At 35.8% G+C, this 20,238-nt stretch overlaps 1 protein-coding gene, 1 long non-coding RNA gene and 1 pseudogene across 4 annotated transcripts; all 3 read left to right on the top strand.

The window, feature by feature from the left end:
* Window positions 1-2,194: 2,194 nt before the first annotated feature.
* Window positions 2,195-3,734, top strand: LOC121781478 (annotated as a pseudogene).
* A 4,949-nt stretch (window positions 3,735-8,683) lies between these two features.
* LOC121804774 lies at window positions 8,684-10,450 on the top strand. Of its 3 annotated transcripts, none has more exons than XR_006051210.1 (2): window positions 8,684-8,702; window positions 10,209-10,450. It is a non-coding gene; the product is annotated as an uncharacterized LOC121804774 (long non-coding RNA). The 3 variants fall into 3 exon arrangements; XR_006051213.1 differs by lacking the exon at window positions 8,684-8,702 and adding an exon at window positions 9,681-9,698; XR_006051208.1 differs by lacking the exon at window positions 8,684-8,702 and adding an exon at window positions 10,097-10,115.
* Window positions 10,451-17,982: 7,532 nt separating this feature from the next.
* On the top strand, window positions 17,983-18,922 carry LOC121799282. The gene is made up of 3 exons (XM_042198606.1): window positions 17,983-18,143; window positions 18,228-18,333; window positions 18,443-18,922. The coding sequence occupies exons 1-3, from the start codon at window positions 18,108-18,110 to the stop codon at window positions 18,583-18,585; spliced, it is 285 nt and encodes a 94-aa protein (XP_042054540.1). The 5' UTR covers window positions 17,983-18,107; the 3' UTR covers window positions 18,586-18,922.
* The last annotated feature ends 1,316 nt before the right edge of the window (window positions 18,923-20,238 follow it).

Here is a 20,238-nt window from a genome sequence, read left to right as displayed (position 1 = left end):
GTCATTTCAGTCCGTCCCACAATAAGAGTCTTATTTCATTTTTACCATAAATGATAAGTGGATCTCACATTCTACCAACTTATTTCACTTACATTTTATTATAAAACTAATATATATAAGTGAGACTTATATTCCACTAACTTATCCAATCAACTTTTCTTTACATTTCTTAAAACATGTGTCATAACTAAATAGAACTCGTATTGCAGGACGGGAGGAGTATTAAACACAACAAATTTATACAAAACACCTACATTACTTAATTAAAAAAAATTACATTACTTAATTAAAAAACTACATAACTAAATTTCAAAAACACCTACACTACTTTAATCAAAACCTAAATTCTTCTTCATTCTCTCCACCATCCTTTCATACATCTTTTGGTGGCTGGGTCGGCAGTGTTGTCACGAGGGTGTTCGCGTCAAGTAGCAACCTTATGTCGTAACTCTCGCGAAAGCAACCGAACTCAGCGAGCGCTGAGGCCATGAGCGCAGGCGGGGCAGCCTATGCAAACGCAATCGCTTTCCCTTTGACCTGTACTTTGGCAGTTTTGTTACCAACGGGACGCCTAAATGTAGACGTTGGTGTGCCAGAACTCTCTTCCGGCTCAGCGTTGAGATACATAGGCGACGGACTGCCGCTTCTCGTTTAACCACCATTGGCGGTGTTCTATGTCCGCTTCGGCGCAAACAACGCGAACGTTATTCCTTTCGTCGAACTTGGGCTTGTCTTTCAACAACGGCCAAATGTTGTAGAACTTGAACTGCACGAACCGCCCCTGGTATTCAAGCATTGCTTTCTGGAGGACATCCTCCATGCTCTCGTCGTTTCCCCGTTCGTTCCACAACTTCGTGCAAATATCCTTGAAGTTGTTGGGATGGACTCTGAGCCGATCTGCTCACTGTTCCCCTTGTACACACACTTCAGTTCACCGAATTGTACCTAGCCTCAATGCAATCTCAGATCCCGGCCATCATCTAGTTGTTGGCGTATATCGGATCTTCCGATATATCGATCCAACACTCAATGACCTTCGTCCATGAAGTAGTCCGTACGCTTCAAGGCGTACTCATTGCAAACTTCCTCCGCCGGGAATGGGACAGCTAGCGCCTTATTCTTCGTGATGCTCTTCTTCCTCCTCGCTGGCTTAGGAGCGGAAGGCTGCCCACAGCTCGGCTCCATCTGATCGACCCGTAGGAGTCGGTGTTGAAGAACGGATCGAACTCAGCCTCTGAATCGAATGTGAACCCTATAGATCCAAGAGTCTTGACTCTATAGTATTCGTGGCCGGGCCAACGGGCGCCGCCGGCTCTGCCGAACATCGGCATACCATCGTTCGGATTCGGGAAATTGTCTGGATTCATATTTGAGATAGAGATAAGAGAAGAGAGTAGAGAAGTGAATGGTAAGAGAAAGTGAAAATGAGAGTATATGTAATGTTTGAAAAAATCAACCAAAAAAATACAAAAACGCGTCGATCGTCCGTGCTCCAGCAGTGGGCGGACGAGGAGACGGGCGAAGCGTCGACCGCGCCTGAACTTTCGTCCGACCCGCTCGTCCGTTGGCCTGCAATGGTCAGATGAGCTCGGACGACGTTGTGGACAAGCGATCGTCCAGACGAAAAAACACCAACTGTGGATGCTCAAACACTATTGTTCTTTGTTCGGTTTTGTTCGTTCATAAAAATCAATCGTCCTTTAATTTTTGTAAGTTTCCATTTCTAATAAGTTGGATTTTATTCTCCTTTAATAATATTTTAATTATGTTTTTTTTTTCTGTCCTATTCTATTGCACTGAATTTATATTGGTATAATGTGTATTATCTAGACTATTGGTAATAGATGTTAGTACCTAATTTATACTTCCTCCGTCTGCCATTTGGAGTCATATTTATCGACGGTACGAATTTGAAGAAATGTTAAGAAAAGTGGATGAAAAAATGTTAGTGGAATACGGGTGTCACTTGTATATAATACTCCCTCCGTCCCATAAAAATATGTGCACTTTCCATTTTCGTTTGTCTCGCAAAAATATGTGCATTCCAATTTTGGAAAGTTATATCAATTTTGTCTTAATTCCCATGTCATACCTATCGCCCATATTTTTATTGGACGGAGGGAGCATTAGTTTTAAATAAAAGGGACATTGGTCCATAAAATCATGAATTTTGGTATTTCCCACGAACTTTAAAATGGGTCTAAAGTATCACAAACTTTACATTTTGTTTGTTATTTCCCATGGCAGCCCAAATAAGATATCTTCGGCAAAAATCTTATTATATGTGGGTAATCGTGAAATGTTTATGACATTTTAGATTATTTTTTAAGTTCATGACAAGTAGGATAAAAAACTACGTAGAAAATAATGTTGATTTAGTAGTCCTAAGTAGGATAAAAATGCACAGAAGTTGGTTGGATGTAATAATGATTGACTTCCCATAAGAAATAACAAACAAAATGTAAAGTTTGTGATATTTAAGACCAATTTTAAAGTTTGTGGGAAATACCAAAATTTGACCAAAGTTCATGGGTTAGGGGAATGTGAGTGGAATAAGTTAGTGTAATGTAGGACTCTATTACCATTTATAGTAAAAATGAACTGAGACGGACTGAAATGAAAAAATGTGACTCATATTCGCGGACAGAGGGAGTATTCGAGAGTTTCAGCAGAATGCCAAAATTTAGTATTGTACTCCCTCCGTCCACTAAAAATAGTCTCATTTTACTATTTTGGGATGTCCACAAAACATAGTCTCATTTCTAAAAATTGAAAATTTCTCTCTCAAACTTTTTACACTTTTTGTCCATTCTCTTTATCTAATTTTTTTCTTGATCTCTCTTACTTTATCTGTTTCTCATTAAAACTCGTGCACGGGTTCCACTTTAAATATTGTTGTGACATCTCTAACTTGAAGCATGCATCATTTTGCATATTGACATATTTTTATTTATATTTGCATATTTATATTGTTAGTTGTATAATAAATAATAAATATATTTTGGTACTTGAATATATATATATATATAGGAGAGTGATCAAAGTATAACTAATATTAAGTGTATAACTAGAGAACAAATCTCAGCCACATATTATCTTAATCCAATAATTAATAAAAGTATACATTATTAGTTAATAAAAATAGCATAGGGGTATTTTTGGAAATAAACTTGTATTGACAGTTTATTTGCAGCTTCAGCTGCGACGGCGGTGGTCATATCTCCCCAAGCCAAAATCTCTTCGCTTCCACGGCGGCGGCGAAGGCATGCGAGCAGCTGTTCGAGAAGGCGGTGACGCCGAGCGACGTGGGGAAACTGAACTGGCTTGTGATACCAAAACAGCACGCGGAGAAACACTTCCCTTTCCAAAACGGAAACAGTAGTAGTAAAGGAGTGTTGCTGAATTTGGAAGATGAGAATGGGAAAGTGTGGAGATTCCGGTATTCGTATTGGAATAGTAGCCAGAGCTATGTGCTGACGAAGGGGTAGAGCCGGTTCGTGAAGGAGAAGGAGCTGCGGGCAGGGGATGTGGTGAGTTTTGAGCGGTCGACGGGGCCGGATAAGCAGTTGTACATTGATTGGAAAGTGAGGGGCGGTTCGAACCGGGTTCAGATGGTGAGGCTGTTTGGGGTGAATATATTTGAGTGCGGTAGTGGGAAGAGGATGAGGGAAAGAAAGATGGAGATTATGGGGTTGGATTGTGCCAAGAAACAAAGGATTATTATTGTTTTGTAACAATTAGTGTCGAATCAATGTGGTTGGGAAAGGGATTCAGATGGGGATGTTAATTGCAACTTGCAATTGTACAATAATATAGACAGAAAGAAAAGGGAAGACCAGCTCTACCTTTTTAGGTTTTGATCAAATGGGAATACAATTACAAACAACTGTCATTTTTACTCCTCATCACTCTAAGCATATACTTACTTCACTGATGTTAACAAAATAGATCACTATAAGAAAATATCAAAGAGACTTCACTCTAGCATTGGAACACATCACTCTAACCATGTACTTACTTCTCTGATGTTAACAAAATAGATCACTATAAGAAAATATTAAAGAGACTTTACTCTAACCTTGGAACACATCACTCTAACCATGTATTTACTTCACTGATGTGAACAAAATAGATCACTATACGCATATATCACAGAAACATCACTTAACCATGGATCACATCACTCTAAGCATGTTTTTACTTCACTGATAAGAAGAAAATATATCACTATACTCATATATCACAGAAACATCACTTAATCGTGGAACACATCACTCTAAGCATGTTTTTACTTCACTGATGTGAACAAAATAGATCACTATAAAGAAATATCACAGAAACATCACTCTAAGCATGTTTTTTCTTATAGTAATTTATTTTGTTAACATCAGTGAAGTAAGTACATGCTTAGAGTGATGTGTTCCAAGGCTAGAGTGAAGTATTTGTGATATTTTCTTATAGTGATCTATTTTGTTAACATTAGTGAAATAAGTACATGCTTAGAGTGATGTGTTCCAAGGTTATAGTGAAGTCTCTGTGATATTTTCTTATAGTGGTCTATTTTGTTCACATTAGTGAAGTAAATACATGCTTAGAGTGATGTGTTCCAAGGTTAGAGTGAAGTCTCCCTAAAAACAATAGAAAACGAAACATTAGCAATGAAATTCCTTAAACCGGAGTTTAGGCAGAAGCCGTCATATACATTCCATCATCATATTCATATCCCACTAGCGAAAACGATGTGCCTTGTTTCATTTTACCACCGAACAGCTGCTGCACATGTCGTTATACAATTCCAGCCAATCCAAATTATTTAGAAAAGTATTATTTATATAATTTATTTTCCGAAAGATATTTAACAATGCAGCATCATCCTCGTCTTGACAAAACACTATGTACTTATCTTTTTAAAATCCCAAGGCTTCATCATATTTATATATTTAAGCTCCCCATTTCATTTATTTCAAACTTATTTTCTCAGAAAATGACGACAACCTCAAACACATCATCGCGCATGCTGGAGCTGATCCGCCAGCACCTAATCGAAGACGCGGACTCGTTCTTCGACAACGTGACTACACTCTGTTTCTCAGAAATCAAGTCTCCTTCATCCGGGTCGGATCTCAAATCTCCGGTTGCCAAGGATGATTTGCAGATAATTAAGGAGTCGGAGTCGGTGAAAGGCAAAGTGGAATACAGTGCGGTGAGGCGGTACAAGAGAGTGAGAAGGAGGCCGTGGGGAAGTATGCGGCGAAGTTAAGGAATCCGACGAGGAAAGAGAGATAAATAGAAAAAATACATTGTCTGTGAAGTGACCATTATACCTCCGCCTTGTTATAGTGAAGTAAATTTGTGATAAGAGTGAACTGATTCTCCTTTAAATTCAAAAATCACATGTACTAATACTAGCCCTTGATTTTTTGATCTTGTGGCTGTGATTTGTTCTCTAGTTATGTACTTTGCCCTAGATCACTACTATATATATATATAGGGAGATGATCAAAATAAAAATGCATTTAAATCCAGAAATGCAACCCAAATCTTGGCCCTAAGATTAGATGATCTAATGGTCAATAATTAACTAAAAACACGAAAGGTCATAATTAAGCAATTTTAGGTCATATTATAATATTTGGGTTTAATGTCATGCTAAGATCATTACGAAGCATGACCTAAAAATTAACTAACTATGACCTAAAAGTGCCCTACGTATGATATTGTTCTGCGTTTCTGTATTTAAATCTAGTTTTGCATAGATAAAACCATATATATATATATATATATTGAAAAAGTATAAGGGTGTGTGTGTGCATGTGTAATAATGTGAATATTTTGCGTAGGGAAATATAGTATTACATGTCAATATGTGCGTGGAAATATAGTGTGTATATGATACATGTACAAAAGTGAACGTGACTAGTGTTCTAATTATTAAGCTATGTTTATATATTTACATTTAATATATGAAATGATTTTTTTCTTTTAGTTATCTTCACCTCATCACTAAATATGTAAGTGACGCGTAGCACTAGTATTTAACTAAGAATATGTCATTTGGAGCTAAACTTTTAAATTTACATGCATGAGTCGGCAAGTGACCGACGTGAGTGTTTATAAATTATTATTCATATTTATGCATATAAAAAAATAAAGGGAGATTTTTAGGAGAGTTCAGGAGAAGAAAAAAAAGAACGAGAAGGGGAAGATAGCTTTCGGCAAATAGGCGAGAACCTTTTCTATGTCAAATTCACATAAAACACTTTAGTTTTTAATCATACGTATTATTTATATATATAAGTGGAAGGTATAATTGAATACATATGTGTAGAGAATACATTTAATTATACAGTAGTTAGCTTATAGCTAATTTTGACTCTCAATCATAAATTAAATTTGTGTTCATTATATAGCATCGTGTGTTGTGGAGCGAGAAGCAGGAACAAATTCCCGACTAGATTACTTATCGAACAAGTTCTCGACTAGATTACTTATCATAGAGGCGTGTATAAATCACACTTTTAATTTTACATATGTTATTGTTACGCAGTTAATTGCTATATGTAAGATTGGAGTGAATATTTTGGATTGTGTGATGTGAACCTAATATAGTTATGTGTTATTTGGAATTATTTTTGTGGAATGTGATATGGATATGTGAATGGTGCTATTGATATGTTTTATATGGCATTAGAATTTATTGAATCATTAAATTAAAGAGGATATGTGACAGTCCTGCCTTGGTTCTGATGTCAATGATAATGGAAATAGACCTACGGGTCATATACAATGATAATGGACCTACGGGTCAAAGAAAATATGCAAAGAGTGGCCTTCGTGGAAAGGTCAAATAAAAGAGGGGCCTTCCTGGTAAGGTCAAATAATTAAAAGGGACCTGCAGGTCGTATACAATGGAAATTCCGGGCAGATACCAGGCTTGATCCGTCACAGAATAATAAAAAGAACGGAGAGGCATATGCATATGAATATTAAATTGTTTATGATATTTATTACTTCTGGTAATATATATGTTGGTTAAAGAATGTGTTTGATTTTTTGGTGGTGGAATTAAAGGTAATGTTTATATATACTGAGTTGTGGCTCATATAAACCACTATTATTTTTCAGGAATAAGATATTAGTGAAGTTTTTGGTTGACGTGGGTCGTAGGAACTGCACGTGTTATCAGGTTTGGTGGCTAACGCGTTTTGGAAACATTCTCCTCCTCATCATTTTTGCATGTAGATAAATGTGTAGTATATAGAGTGGTGAGAAGGTCCCACTACGGTTTAGAATGTTTTGTAATATGTACCTGATAAATGTTGGTTATGAACTTATATAGAGTATGTGTATTTCATTTACTTGCCTGTTGAATTTTAAAATTTGGATTTATTTATTATAAGTATATACGTCAGAAAGGATTGGGTGTGACAATTGCCCCACTTCCTCCGTCCCCCAAATATTATCCCTCATTAAAACTCGTGGACGGATTACTTTTAAAACGCGGACCATGGAAGTTGTAGCACCCCGAAAATTTGTGACTTTTGAAAATTTGCGACTTTTGTCTTCATTAATGTGGTTGTTGAATTTGGAATTTCATTCATGGAATTTAATTTCGATGTGTTTGAATTAACGACGTGAGTTTATTTGTTGTGAGTTATGTGGAATAATGTACTATATTTTCCAATGTGGGAAATTAATTAAATGGGATCATGCATTTTGTTCTAGCCATTTTATTTGGAATTTTCGGTCCCTTCAAATTGTTGGAATTAATATTTCTTTCTCGGATTTAATAAATTGATTTGGGATATTTATCCAAATTAAATCCAAACCAAATTATCCCTAATTTATTTTACATGATTTTCGACCCTTAGCTTATTCCTTGGAGATTTTCGAAAAATACCCTATTAATTAGGAGGGTGGATTATTTTTGTAGATTTAATTGGTACCTTGTTTAATTTCCCTTCTTGAATTTAAAATCCAATTAAATCTAACCATATTTTGTCAAATCCCTTCATATCCTATTTTAATTAGGATTTGGCTCTTTCCTTATTTGAGACCTCAAATTTTCGCCCCCATATTGTTTCAATTACCTTGTGGGATTAATTCAACTGTTACCTATTTTACGGGAGTCTTTTCCTACAATAAATTACCAATTTAAATCCTATTCCCCTTTAAATTGAGGATTTAAATATTTACTTGATTACTTCCCCTATTCTACACGCCCTTCCCTCATCCCATACTTGGAGGATTTTTGAATTATTGTGTTACCTTATTTATGGGACACATAATATTTTTTTACCTATTTTGTGAGTATTTTTCTCTCCAAGTAAATACCAAATAAATATTCATGCTAATTAAATAGCAAATTTCGAAATTTACTCCCCCTTTCTACACGCCTATTTCTTCTTTTAATTGTGGAGCTTATTCATTGACCTCTACTTTATTCCTCCGCAATTATAATTGTTTTAATTAAGTGTGAGAATAATTATTGGATATAAATAAAGAAAACCCTAACCCTAACACTATTCTACACGCCTCCCTCCCTTCTCCCTCTCTTCCACACGTTTTTCTCTTCTCTCTCTCCTTCTCCAAAAATCATTCATCAATCCTTTGTTCTTGCATCAATTTGGAGTTGGAAATTCAAGATTCATCGAGGAATCGCATCAATTATCATTCCTACCGATTGTTTTTGAACAAGAAAGGTATATTTGAATTCTCTTTCTCATCCTTTCCATTGAATCCATGTTTCTTGATTCCCTCATGCATATAGTGAGTGTAGAAATCATAGATCTAAAAATTAATCGGTTGGGATTGATGTTTTGCATGAGAAAGTAAGTGGATATGCGTTTATGCATGTGTATGTGTGAGGTTGTGGATGATTCGTTGGTGAATGATATGTGAATATATGAGAACATGGTTGTGAGATCTTTTTGAAGCATGATTATGTGTTGGAAGCATGAATATATGTGTTTGGTTGAATGATAGATAAATCCTAATTCGAATTTGTGAAGCAGGAAAACTGTGGTGTTCGGACAGTAGATTCCGACGTGTGTTTGACCAAACAAACGATCTTATTTTGGCACAAATTTTTAACGGAGTAAAATTTGAGATGTTTTCTGTGTCGTGTATAAATTTCAGCCTCTTTTGACGAAAGATGAATTTTTAATGAATTTTTGAAGTTAACTGTGCAGTTCTGTCAGAATTTGTATTCTCGTCCAGTGAGTTTCGTTTTTGATTTGACCGACCTAAATTTGTGATTTTAATGTGAAATTTTAACTGGACGATCTTTGATGTGTCTACTATGTTGTGGTAAAATTTCAGCCCCAACGAAGGTCAGATAGAATTTTAATGATTTTTACAAAAAAACTGCGCAGTTCTGCCAGATTTCTGTCATGTTAAAATAATACTTGTTGTCAAGTTTGAATGAATTACATGATGCATGGCGATTAAGGAACGTATCTTATGGCGTGGTTATGTGTTATACGTTGAGGTATACTATGGTGTGTTTCCTTATGTTGGTGAACGTTTGGGATGGGTAATTTAAGAAAACGATGAAAGGAACGATTGGACATGCATGATAAATTGTATTGATGGAAGGCTGATTGTGTTGTGGTGTTGACAAGGGTTGTTGTGCGTACGTGAGCACAAGGAACGAGGGTTGCTTTTGAGTTGTGTATTGTGTTGTCTAAGCTAACGAGGTGGGCTTTCTTTAACTAAACTCTTTTATTTTTCCAAAGTATGATTGTGGAGCTATAAGGGTGGTTTAAAGTGTTATGTCATGCCATGGATTGTTTTGATTGAGATTGTGTGTCTGATGCCTAGTTCGTCTGAGTTTACTCTGTTAGGCTATATGGCTATGTGTGAAACGAATTCGGGTCTGAGTAGGGCCGCAAGCCCTATCAGGTTGTGTACATTGGTGGGATCGGGAGCCGTCCTTGCTAGTCAGCCGGTCTCTTGGGCGAATAGTGTGGCCACACTTTCGCCGCACTGTGGAAAGATGATGTGATTGTTGGATTGTTGAGAAAGTGGGGAGATTGATTGTCTGGCCAAACTATGAAAATGTTTTTGTGTTCTCGATGATATTTCTTAACTACATGTAAAACTCGAGTTCACTGGTATGGATGACATAACTGTTATAAAATGTTTTCGGCATGAACTCATTGAGTACAACAAGTACTCAGCCCTGCATATGTTTTCTCTATGTGCAGGTTGAGCGGGATGTTGCGATGGATGTTGAGTGAGCTTTAGGAATTCTCGGATGCGTCGTATCTTCATACATGGGCGTCGTCTTATGACTCTCTTTTGATACTTGTTTTTCCGCCGCCGTGTTTGAAATTATTTCCTAGAAGTCTTCCGCACTATTTAATACTGTTTTATGACATTGAGTATCTTGAGACTAAAATTTTTTGCTTAACTTTTTAATAAGCTAAAATATTTCTTTTGAAGTTAATTGGGTTTTCATATTAAATGTCGTCCTTTATTGTTGTCTGTCATTGCGCCCCCCCTTCTTCCCCGCTCCTTAGTCCCTCTCCTCGTCATGTTTTCCCCGTCTTCACTATCCTTAGTAAGGGCGGTCGTGACAGAAGTACTCCCTCCGTCCCCCAAATATTGTTCCACTTTGACTCGGCACGGGTTTTAAGAAATGTATTGAAAAGTGAGTTGAAAAAATTAGTGGAATGTGAGTCCTACTTTTATGTATTAGTTTTATAATAAATTGTGAGTAGGAATGTGTTAGTGGAATTTGAGGTTTACTGTAAAAAATGATAAAAAAAAAAGTGAAATGAAACAAATTTTGTAGGCCGGAAGGAAATAGAAAAATGAGATAAAATTTCAGAGATGAGGGAGTATAAAAATTTATATCGTCTATTGCCAAGACAAATAAAACGATTGCCAAGTTTATATTCGAGAAGTTTGAAGCGAATGCCAAGATGTACTATTAGTTTATTTAGATTTTTAATTGAATTGATTAACTTATAAGTGGAAGAACGTGATTATTGACAATTATGGCGAAATGATAATATTAATTAACTGGCGTATAGATTAATTAAATAATTTCTAGGGAGAGTGACGCACCTACTTCATTAAACAATTAAACATTTCAACAACCCACTAACTTTATAGTATAATACAGTAGTCCATAATCTATAATTGTACACAGTTCAATTATTCCACTACATTTGAAATTAGTCGTTATCAATACTAGCTGTAATCGCACTTCATATTTAAAATTTTAAATATAACCACCATTCCTGGTAATATTTTTACACACTATATTCGTTTCACGGCATGATACTTGTGTGTCGTTTTGTTTTTTAATTCAAATTCTTTCCTTGATATGATGTAAAGTCCAATGTGAATATATATAGTAATTCCACCCTATGTTCTGTTTGTTCAGCATTAAATTATCATGTCACAATTGTATGAAGTGTGAATATTATTTCTACCACTCGAAACTCAAAATATATAAATTGAGGGTTTTTGCATCTCATTGTCACATTCATTTTTATCTATGTTTTCATCAGGCGCACTTCACTTGAAAACTAGGTAGAAATTGACATTTGGATCTGTTAGGTAAAGTTTGGAGACGTGGATTAGTTAATTTTTTTAACCATAAATAGAAATAGTGAGATGTGATTTATATCTTTTTTTGCATATTTCATAAATGAACATGTGACTATGTGAATGTGAGTAGTTGGTGATAACGAGCTGATACATATAGGCCAAAGTTCGGCTGCCTTTTAACGATAGAAATAGTTGTTTCAACTTTCAAGAGAATACATTCAAAAATAAAATTTAAAAATAGTAAAATATCAAGACAATACCAATTTGTATAGGCCAGCATCATTTCCTTCTAATTTTGGAAAGAGATAATATTTTTGTTCTTTACTTCGAGTAATTTTTGTATTCATACATACTCGAATAGAAAAAACAATAGTATTATTTTCACTATAATAATCGTGAAGTTAAGAACATCCAACAAACTTGTGATGTGGTGCCCAACACTACAGGGGATTGCGGATTGCCCCAAATCAATGATGCAATTTGAAAATAATAAAGGTTTCTCAATTTAATTCTAATCGCCCACACCATTTTTTAAATATCCTATTCGCACATAAGTATTAATAATTTAATTTAATATGGTACTTTGAAATATTCCCATCAAACAATCACAAATTTATTGCAAAGTAGTCTAAAAACTGCAAAAAATTGGTGGGCAAGTGAGACTATGGTTTAGTATAAGAATAGTCATAATGTTGGTATTCAGTCAATTTGATTTCTAAAAAACTGAATAATTTTATATTTGTGAATTGAATACGCCAAACTTGCCGAACTTGCATCATGTGATCTTCTGCTCAATCAGCGCACCGTTTTTCTTTGAATTATTATCGCTATTTTTAATAGTTTAATTGTCTACCAGGATTTTTATGGTTTAGTTGGTTTAGGGAAGAGATGGCTAAGACTAAGATTGATATCAACTCAATTTTGAAGTGATATATAATTATTTAATTAAGTGATTAAAGTGCGAACTAAGCCATATGATGGGTAAATTAATTAGAGCTCAACTTTTAGTACGGAAATAATCACTCAAGTTTAAATATTAGTGTATGTAATAGTATTACAACTATCATGCAAGAATATATTTTCAAAGTCGAAACTCAGGAAGAAATATCTCATTTAATTCAACTAAAACAAAAATTAGAAATATTTTTTAATTGATGTGATAATAAATTAGAAATCAAATCAATTCATATCACAAATGATTGAGATTAGCAACAAGAGAAGAATGTCGCTCCTAACTAGTCCTCTAAATCCAAATCCACAAAGTTTCGTCTACTATATTTTCGTTGAGAAACATTCAAGATGCTTCACAACTCTAACTCTAGATTAGTTGAACACATAATCAAGAGTTAATTTTTGTCAATTCCAAAGTCATACGAATGAATAGAAGCATAAATTTAATTACTTCCAACTCTTAGTAAGTCCATTATCAATTTATCATATTTTCTTCTGAACAAATTAATTCATCACCAATGTAAATCATCAAATCTTAAGTTAAAGACATTTAAGAAAGGCTTGTATTTCTCCGTTAGGCTTGTATTAATCGTTGGGGGGGGGGCGATTTTGGGGTGTTAGGGTTTGCTGAAGCACCACTACGCCAATATTAAGATAGTAATTAAAACAAATTTTAAAAATGAGAAGGTGGTGAAAATTTACAGAATGAGGGAAAAAGAATGCAGTACATAATTAAGTTTGCTTGGGATGAACAGAATGAAGACTAACCCTCACATGTTTGATTGTTAAGATAACAAAAGTTCGACACATTTAAATCCAGCGTGTTACTTAATTTATTTAGCCCGGTATTACACTGTTTTTCAATGTTAAAATGTATTTATTCATCTCATTAATTAATTTGTATCGGCCCTCTTTGGTTCTCTCCATCTCCTTGACCTTCTATGTGTTAGATATTCCCTTGCTGAAATGTAATAACAGTTTAAAAGGCTGAAAACCCCTAAGTTTTCTATGCGCCTGACTTATATAAGATTAATATTCGATTTTAGAAGTATTTCAAATTTTCAATAGACCTCTTAATAAAATTCAAATACTTCTCATTAAAAAGTAAATACAAAATAATCTTTTTTTTATCTATGTAAAGACAAATAAAACAAACAAAATCATTATATAAATTTCATGGACTATACTTATCATGATCTACTTATGACCTATTGATTTTATGATAAAACCTTATTGATTTCTATCATGATGTCAAAGCATATCACCGAATTTGGAAAATAAAAGAAACAAAGTATCTTGAAATTGTGTAAAAAGATAACTAAAATCAGTATATAAATCTCAAATCTCATGTGCAACTATATTTTTTGGATTTAAAATGAAACCATATATACGTCTATCACAAAATTCAAGATAGTTTTAACATTTTTAAGTTTGATCTGAATGATTTTCAAAATAGTTTAACAATTTTTAAGTTTGATCATATCTCTCTCAAGAAAATGTGTGAACACAATCAAGTTAAATGTTGTAATGCGTGATAAAAATATTCTTTTTTACTTAATTTGACTCTTTTATTTAATTTAATAATTGAAAACATCCATTTCTATGGAGTATAATTTGGCAAGTAGGAAACAAATTAAAATTTGTACGTCATGTTTCTTTTAACTACGAACATAATTAAAGGAAAGGGGTTATCTTAAGGGGCATCCAAAATGGCAATAGGCCAGCCATAAGTCAGCCATAGTCTAGCCACAAACTCCTCCTACCACATTATCAGCATTAAAAACTCCTCCTGTCACATCATCGGGACAAGCAACTGGACAAGCAATAGGCTAGCCACAATAAACAAAATTATAAAAATAACAATCACACAAAATACGGAATTCAGCTTACGACACAGATACGGGAAAATGCAATAATTTTATTTAAATTAAAAAAGGTACATTAAAAAAAATTACATAATTAAAAAAAAACTAACGCCATGCAGTCCTCCGTGCCCACAACTCTTCAATTAAATCCTTTTGGAGTCGAATATGAGTTTCCACTTGGCGCATGGAGGCATGTGCATGGAGGCGGTCGACTTCATCGTGAGGTACCCCACTTCGTACGTTGGGGGCGGCCACGCCGTGGCTTGGACCGGCTTCATTATCATCGTTGGCCCAACTAGTCAGTTATACACCTTCAACTTCGACAATCATGTTGTGCATGATAATACAAGTGTACATTATATCAGCAATGCAGTCGACGTGCCACAAACGCGTTGGACCCCTAATTGCCGCCCATCGAGACTGGAGCCAGGGACGGATCCAGGAATATAAATGAACGGGGGCAAAATTATATGTATTGGAAATTTGAGAATTTGAGAAGGGGCAAATATAAAGAAATTTCAAAAAAAAAATTACAAAATTGACAAAATAGCATATAGTAAAAATATTTGAGGAGGGGCATTTGCCCCACCTTATATTAAGGTGGATCCGTCCCTGACTGGAGCACACCAAATGCGTGCTCCACGTCCTTGCGCGCCGACTCCTGCCGTTCCGCAAAGTAGGTCTTCCTCTCATCTGATGCGTATCTGATCGTCTTCACAAAGACGGGCCACCTAGGGTATATCCCATCCGCCAAGTAGTAGCCCATATCATGCTGGTTCCCGTTGGCGATAAAACTGATGGCCAGACCGACGTCGTGGCACTACTCGTTGAAAAGGGGCGACGAGTTGAGGACGTTGAGGTCGTTGTTCGACCCGGCTACCCCAAAATATGCATGGCAAATCCGTAGCCGGTAATCAGCTACGGCCTCGAGGAACATCGTGGGATTCTTTCCCTTGTAGCCGGTCATGTAGAACCCTTTCCAGGCAGCGGGGCAGTTCTTCCACCCCCAATGCATACAATCTATGCTGCCTAACATACCCGGGAACCCATGCTTCTCCCCGTGCATGCATCAGCTCCTGGCAGTCTTCGGGGGTAGGGCTTCGAAGGTACTGTTCAGGGAATATTTCAACCACGCCCTGACAGAAATACTTCATACATTCAAGGACGGTCGTCTCACCGATGTGGAGGTACTCATCCCACATGTCTGTCGCGCCTCCGTAGGCCAACTGCATGATTGCCGCAATCAATGCTTTAAAAACCGGACCGGACCGGCCGATTCGACCGATTCAACCGCGAACCGGTAGACAGTCAGGTCCGGTTCACCCCTAGAAACCGCCAACACATTAAACCGCTGCTGACCGGTGAAACCGGCCGGTCAAACCGGTTCAACCGTGATCGGAAACCGGTTTTTTACTTTACAAAATAACTTTTCAAAATTTGTTGTGGGCAAGACTTGAACCCATGACCTCTTCTCTATATACCAACACTTTTACCACTCCACCATATGACCATTTTGAAATAATATGAACATAAATTATTCTTATACACTAAAAATGATATTTTTATCCACATAAAATAATAATTCATTTTAATTTTATATTATTTTAAGAAATAGTTAATTATAGTATATTTTTTAATTATGCTTTAATAATCACTATATTTCTACAATATATGAGTTTGTAATTACACATAAATTTAATATGTTTTATATGTAAATATAATTTATTATTACTTAATATTAATATTTTTCGTGTACTATATATTTAATTTATATACACTAACTATGATATTAATATTTTTACATAAAATAACTAATTATTCATGTTTAATTATTACTTAATAGTATAATATTATTTTGTTCAATACAATTTTTTTAGTTACAATGAAATTTATCTATTTATATATAAAATATTAAATTTTTATCTACAATAACTAATGAATCATATATTTATTTTTATTTACCAACATAAATATTTATGAAATTTAGTCATTTACTACTAAATTTTAATATTTATATTACAACTAAAATATAAGGTTAATATTTTTGATATATTATTAATTATATGTAGATTTAATATATTTTGTATATTGTATACTTAATTATATGTATTTGCAACAGTAAAACGGTTCGACCAGTGATTGAACCGGTTGAACCATGAACCAGTAGCTTTGCCGGTTCGCCGACCGGTCCAGTTTTTATAACATTGGCCGCAATGCACTTTTGAATAGGTGTGTGGCCGGGTCTGCCAGCCGCATCATGCCTGAAGCGGAAACACATATATCGACGCTCCAAAGCGTCAACAATACGCATAAACAGGGCCCTGCCCATCCTAAAATGCCGCCTGAAAAGGTTGGCGTTAAACCGCGGCTCCGGTGCGAAGTAGTCTTCATATAGCCGCTGATGTGCAGCTATGTGATCCAGCTCAATCACTGCTCGGCGGTGGACAACGGGTCGAGGTCGAGGTACCACCGGCTGCAAGGCCCTTTGTATCAGCCGGTTTATCTCATGGAACGTATAGGTCTCCAACTCTTCGTTCATTCGCCGTTCGTACTCCTCAGCATCCCCACCACTACCACCACTGCTACCACCCGCGTTACTCATTTCGGGTTGTTGATCTTGTACAGAAATTAAGATAGAGAGAAAACTCGTTAAAACAAGTGGTGCGAATGAAAATGACGTGCAAATCGCGTATATATAGTGTTTCAAAAATTAAATAAAAAAACAAAAAATCGGTTGGCCGATCGGCGAGCCTGCAATGGCGGTCAGCCGATCGGCCAGCGCATCGGCCAGCGCCCGGGAATCGGCGTGTGCTCGCCGTTTTTTTCGCCGATTTGGCGCTCGCCTGTTGCAATGGTTCGGCGGCGCCGGGAATCGGCAAGCCGGTCCGCTCGCCGCCATTGTGGATGCTCTTAAGCACTGTTGTTACACAAGCATCCCCCAAGCCCCAATAAAAATTTGAGAGCCCCCCCCCCCTCCCCCAACCCCAGGTGATCGTATGTTATAAATTAACTAATCATATCACGACGACAATCAACCAAGCATAAAATACAAAGATCTCCATTCATAAGAAAGCTATATATATATATATACATATATTATACCAATAAGAAAAAAAGAAGGAAATATACTTTCGATAATACTCATATATATTATCACTATCCATAATTCCATTTCATTCCGAGTAAAATAAAATCACATATAGTTTAAGTAGTAGTGTGACTTCAAAGGAAGAGTGGGTTAATACGCCACGGCATTTAGCAAGAACTGAGGCAAACAATTGGTTGACCGTGGGGCCTACACCCGTATCCTAGGTGGCCCGCATGTTTTTAACTTGAAATAAAAAAAAATAAAATAAAAGATGCAAATGGTGGGGCCATGCTGCCGCCCCCTAGTCTGCGGTGGGGCCTAATTGCTCCACGTGAAGTGGGGATTACAACAAGGATCGGTTTGCTTAGTAGAATCCGCCCTAATCCCCTCGCAGCCAATCAGCACGCAGCTCCCACGTGGGAGTCCAGGCCCACAATCACCGGATCACTACCCTTAATCTCTCTTAAATACAAATAAACCGGTGGTTTGGATTTACTCTTTTTAATCTGAGTTTTATAAATATTGCCATCTTTCTAAACCCTACCTTTCTAATCTCATTCCTGCATCTTTTGGTCAAACAACCTGCACTAGTTGCTTTCGTCTTCTTAATTCATTCTCTCTCACATTTTCTGTTGAGAATCATGGGATCAGAATCCTCTGCACAATACATCCACAAGGTATTCATTTTCTCCCTCACACACACACACACACACATAGAAGAGAAAGATATGTATCTTGTTTTATGTGTAAAATATTGGCAGGTACAACACCTAATAGAAGAGTGCATCGTATTCAACATGAGCAAAGAGGAATGCATGGATGCTCTCTCCAAATATGCAAATATAAAGCCTGTTATTACTTCTACTGGTAACCATTAAATACCACTTATTACTAGTATTAGAATTCCATTCCATGCATATATGCATAATATATGAACGAATTAAATTGGATTAACATGAGATAATAATAACAATAGTGTGGAAGGAGCTGGAGAAAGAGAACAAGGAGTTCTTCGAAGCATACGCGAAGGAAAGAGGCGCATCTCAAACGGAAGCAAGTGAAAGCACCCACAATATACTTTTGGACTCTTCCAAGAAAGATGACAACAATGGTGAATAGACCCATTCTTACAAAAAAACTACTATATTCGGAGCTTGCATTTCTTGCAATATACTATATGTATAAATCTTTTCATAAATCTCATGAATATAATTCGTACGATCAATTGTACCATCCAAAGTATTTCAGTCACGAGTTTCCTTTGAAGGGCCAGAATCATAAGTTTCAATCGTGAGAAAAGAGAGCTACCCCACACAACCAACATAGATTTACAACCAAATAATATCGTGTAATGACCCTCTCCTCACACTTTATTTGCACTATTTGTATGCTTATGATGTTTGGAAATGAAGGTCGGCCCATGGGTCGCGCTGCCATTGGGTGCTTTCAGTTGATAGAGATTTGATGATGAGTTATGTTTATGATGGGAAAGATTGCGAAATATCACTATAAGAGGGTATTTTTTAAATTGCTTTTGCAAAGTGTTTGGCCAAATAAACTATGTATTAACAACTTATGAGCTGTAATAATAAGCTTCAACAACTTATAAGCTTCCAAAAATTGAATTTCTGGATCCTAACCTATTTTCTATACTCTAATAAGCAAAAATCATTTTACAAAAATAACTCTACTAATGTTTACTTATTTTTAAAATATAGTAATAATTTCATTTCATTTTTTCAAACTTCAAATTTTGATTTGGTGACCTTTTTCGGAGAAAATTATATTGGTATTATTTGCTCAAATAGCTGAGTAGCGATGGAATCAGCATTGTGTGATGGAATGGGACGGAACGGAACGGAACGAGGGAGTGGAATGATATTCATATTCTCATTTTATTCATTTGATTGATATATATTATTTTAGGAATGTACACTATTTTTTAGTCATTCCTTCCATTTGTCCAAAGAATGACCATTTCCTTCTGTTATCATTTTCTCTGATTTAAATTTTAACGAAATTATACCATATAGTAGAATTATATTTCAATTTGATATCTCTCAATTCTATAATTTTTAAATTCCATAGTTAAAGTAATATTTTGGAATTTCAAATTATTGAAAAAAAACATATTTCAAACATTGCACACACACTTAACGCTCATACACCAACACACACATTACACACAAAACATACACCAACACACACATTACACACAAAACATACACCAACACAAAACATACACCAACACACACATTACACACAAAACATACACATACACTTCCACACACACTGCACACTCCTACACTTCCACACACAATATACACATACACACTTCCACACACAATACACATTGCACACATAATACACACACATACACTTCCACACATACTTCACACTCCACGCATAAAATACTCATAGAACATATTACACATGTTGCACAAACACAAATTGCACACATTGCAACTTCACACACAAACACTTCACAACATACACAACACACATTTTCATACAACACACTCTCACACACAACACACAAGACATACACAAAAACACACTGCGCACACACAACACACAAGCTACCATGCTACGCACACAATATACACACTGCACACTATACATGCACACACCTCACACTACAAAACACACTACCACACAACTACATTGCATACATACATAACACTTCATATACAGTACACATTGGACACAATACATTCACTCACATACAATACACATGCACATACAATATACATACTCCACAGAAGACATATA

This window comes from Salvia splendens, chromosome 1, assembly GCF_004379255.2.
Source record: "Salvia splendens isolate huo1 chromosome 1, SspV2, whole genome shotgun sequence".
Lineage (NCBI taxonomy): Eukaryota > Viridiplantae > Streptophyta > Magnoliopsida > Lamiales > Lamiaceae > Salvia > Salvia splendens.
This window is presented reverse-complemented; position numbering and strand designations above follow the sequence as displayed.

What these genes read in the sequence shown, in the direction of transcription:
- LOC121799282 (XM_042198606.1), top strand. Translation starts at nt 18,108, where the DNA reads ATGGGATCAGAATCCTCTGCACAATACATCCACAAG. An exon ending in CTGCACAATACATCCACAAG is followed by an intron (nt 18,144 to 18,227) that starts GTATTCATTTTC and finishes AAATATTGGCAG; the next exon opens with GTACAACACCTAATAGAAGA. An exon ending in GCCTGTTATTACTTCTACTG is followed by an intron (nt 18,334 to 18,442) that starts GTAACCATTAAA and finishes TAATAACAATAG; the next exon opens with TGTGGAAGGAGCTGGAGAAA.